The 2,614-nt window shown below is 46.0% G+C and overlaps 1 protein-coding gene across 1 annotated transcript; it reads right to left on the reverse strand.

Moving 5' to 3' along the window:
• Positions 1–219: 219 nt before the first annotated feature.
• On the reverse strand, positions 220–1,585 carry LOC123439394 (thylakoid lumenal 17.9 kDa protein, chloroplastic). Its single transcript, XM_045116110.1, has 4 exons — positions 1,286–1,585; positions 1,047–1,173; positions 837–906; positions 220–737 (listed from the first exon to the last, which is right to left on the reverse strand). The coding sequence occupies exons 1-4, from the start codon at positions 1,531–1,533 to the stop codon at positions 496–498; spliced, it is 687 nt and encodes a 228-aa protein (XP_044972045.1). The 5' UTR covers positions 1,534–1,585; the 3' UTR covers positions 220–495.
• Positions 1,586–2,614: the final 1,029 nt, after the last annotated feature.

Consider the following 2,614-nt stretch of genomic DNA (forward strand, 5'->3'; position numbering starts at 1 on the left):
TTCGCGGAGGGAGTAGTTGCTCCCCTCTACTGGCTGAAAATGAAGCACACGGAGACATCCTATTTAAATTAGCATGGGCCTAACAGCACACAAACGAATAAAAAATGCTACACCTACGGACTACCTACATAATTAACTTACGGAGCCCTCTCACTAACCAATCACTCTGCCCCGTGATTTCAACTGTGGGTCCCTTCTTCTGGTTTACAGCCAATCAAATAATGCCACCGAAGCCCGTAAATTGATTCCGTAAAAAATGTGTAGTGTTGTCCCAAACAAATATTAAACTGTTTTACTAGGGGAGATGGGCCCAGCAACTATTGTCCATAGTACATCGGTGGTTGGACGACAAATTATGAGTCCCAACTAAAAAATTAAAAGTCAAATTATCTGGTCCATGACCATGATCAATCAATCTGCATACATACCAATCTCTTGCACGCATGTCGTTTGATCTTGAAACGCATCTCACAGTCGGCGCGTTACGTAGCTTGATTACGTAGCAACGTCGTCGACGGAGGATCTTATGTCGGGCGCGTACCACCCGAGCTCCTGCGCGACGGCGGCGACCCTCTGCTCCTGTCCCCGCGAGTCGCCGACGGCGGTGGTGAAGGGGTAGACAAAGGTGACCTTGGTGGCCACGCAGCGGTAGGCCACCACGCCGGCGTCTTTCTTCACAAGGAACTCCATCACGTCCCGGCCGAAACCACCGTCCACCTCCGCCTGGATGTACTGGCCTGCATACATTTCACACATATGTACATTCCCCGAGAAGCATTCAGAATCGCATCTTCATTCTTGAGCTAAGTCGTCTGTAACGGAATTCAGTATTGTACCATTGGGAGTTTGCTGATCAACGTTGAAGCTGACATTCTTCTGCGTCTTGAGGATGGCTTGCCGCAACAACTGAATGAATGAACGAATGAACGAGCGAATGGAATTAGCTAGCGATGCATGTCTGTAACAGACTGATGATGCTGCATTTCCAGTCCCTGCAAAGAGTTTAGATTGATCGAATAGGTAGCTAGGGGGATTATAATGGGTACCTGGGCGGCAGCGTCGGCGGAGGTGGACTCCGGGATGATGAGCGGGGAGGCGACGGAGGAGGAGGCGCCGACGGTGGGGTTGGTGCACACGCACCCGGGATTGGTGGAGGGGCATGTCCGAATCTTCCTGCATCCATCCATCCATCCACCCATAATACTATTGATAATAACAGTGTACCAGCTATAGCAGAGTGAGTGTGGCGGAAGAAGCCGGCCGGCGGCAAGGTACGGCACCCTACCCGTTGGTGTCGAGGCCGATCTGCAGGGTCCTGGACTGGGAGTAGGGCGTGGAGGAGGGGTTGGCGGCCTGAGCTGCTGCAGCAGGTGCGAGCGCGATGAACGAGGTGGAGAAGAGAAGTGCTCTCCTGGTTGTGACTGCAACAGGGGGAGCAGTGGAGGAGGAGGGAGCTGTTGCAGCGGCGGCAACGATGGAAGAAGAAGAAGACGGCGGCCTCATGTCAGTCCCGGCCGCTCGATGGACCAGCATCCAGCCAGCTGCTCGCTTTAGATTTTTCTTCTTTTCAGATCAGAAAAAAATAGAAATGCATATTTATCTTGTAGGGTCGTGGATCTTATCTCTCTAGGCTCAAGCTGCTCCACAAGCGAACCTCGCGCATGTCGGTTTGGTTGCCTGATGGTGCTCCGTCAGTCAGCTGTTCCATCTGAGAGATTCATACTTTCTTTTCAATCTGTTTTCTTTCATGTCAAAAATCGCCAGGGTGTGGCGGGGCGCCTGAATTGCATTTCAAAGAGCCACAACAACGCTAAAGCCCGTCCTCAAAAAAAAATTAAAATATATACAGTATGTGCTAAAGCCTATCGCGGACCATCAAACACATTGTACAAAGAAGTGAGTATTTACAAAATACTACCATAATTCGTCAAACGGTGCCTACAAACAATCACTTTACATATTTATGCTGAAATTATCAAGTTTTTCATTAGTTTTTAACTAAAAACTACCATATGTGAAAAATGCTCAATTTGGCTAGTTTGATAATGATACATAGTTTTGTAGTAAAATAATTTATAACAAGTGACAGGTAACAATAATAGCAAGTGCGTAGCAAGATGGCCTAATTCTTTTTATGACAAAGGATAAGCCTGAAAGTTCTTTTATATAAAGTAAAGCGTTTTCGAAAATACACAGGAATTGCCGTCTAGTTATGTTGATCATGTTGAGTTGATTCACGTTCGTTACTTTGATAATTTGATATGTGGTTAGACCGATGCTTCGGTATTGTTCTTACTTGAAAAAGCAAATCACTTATGATTACCTAATCTCGCAAGCATTCACAACTACAAAAGAAAAAATTATGATAAATCTAATCATAACATAAAATATATGATCCAAATCAGCCCCTTACACAATAACGCATAAACAAGTGTAAGTTTCTATGAATGTAGCAACTCATCATCTACGTATTACTCCATAATGCCCTTCCTTAGGCCCACACTAATGAAGAAGTGGATAACCACAACTCTTGTTGGTGGCGCGTCATTTCTCACCAACGTCAACACTAATATTTTCAAATAGTGTTGTCCTTGGACAAATTTGAATGCCATAG

This window comes from Hordeum vulgare, chromosome 3H (genome assembly GCF_904849725.1).
Source record: "Hordeum vulgare subsp. vulgare chromosome 3H, MorexV3_pseudomolecules_assembly, whole genome shotgun sequence".
Classification (NCBI taxonomy): domain Eukaryota; kingdom Viridiplantae; phylum Streptophyta; class Magnoliopsida; order Poales; family Poaceae; genus Hordeum; species Hordeum vulgare.

What these genes read in the sequence shown, in the direction of transcription:
- LOC123439394 (XM_045116110.1), bottom strand. Translation starts at nt 1,533, where the DNA reads ATGCTGGTCCATCGAGCGGCCGGGACTGACATGAGGCCGCCGTCTTCT. An exon ending in ATCGGCCTCGACACCAACGG is followed by an intron (nt 1,174 to 1,285) that starts GTAGGGTGCCGT and finishes GGATGGATGCAG; the next exon opens with GAAGATTCGGACATGCCCCT. An exon ending in CCGCCGACGCTGCCGCCCAG is followed by an intron (nt 907 to 1,046) that starts GTACCCATTATA and finishes TCATTCATTCAG; the next exon opens with TTGTTGCGGCAAGCCATCCT.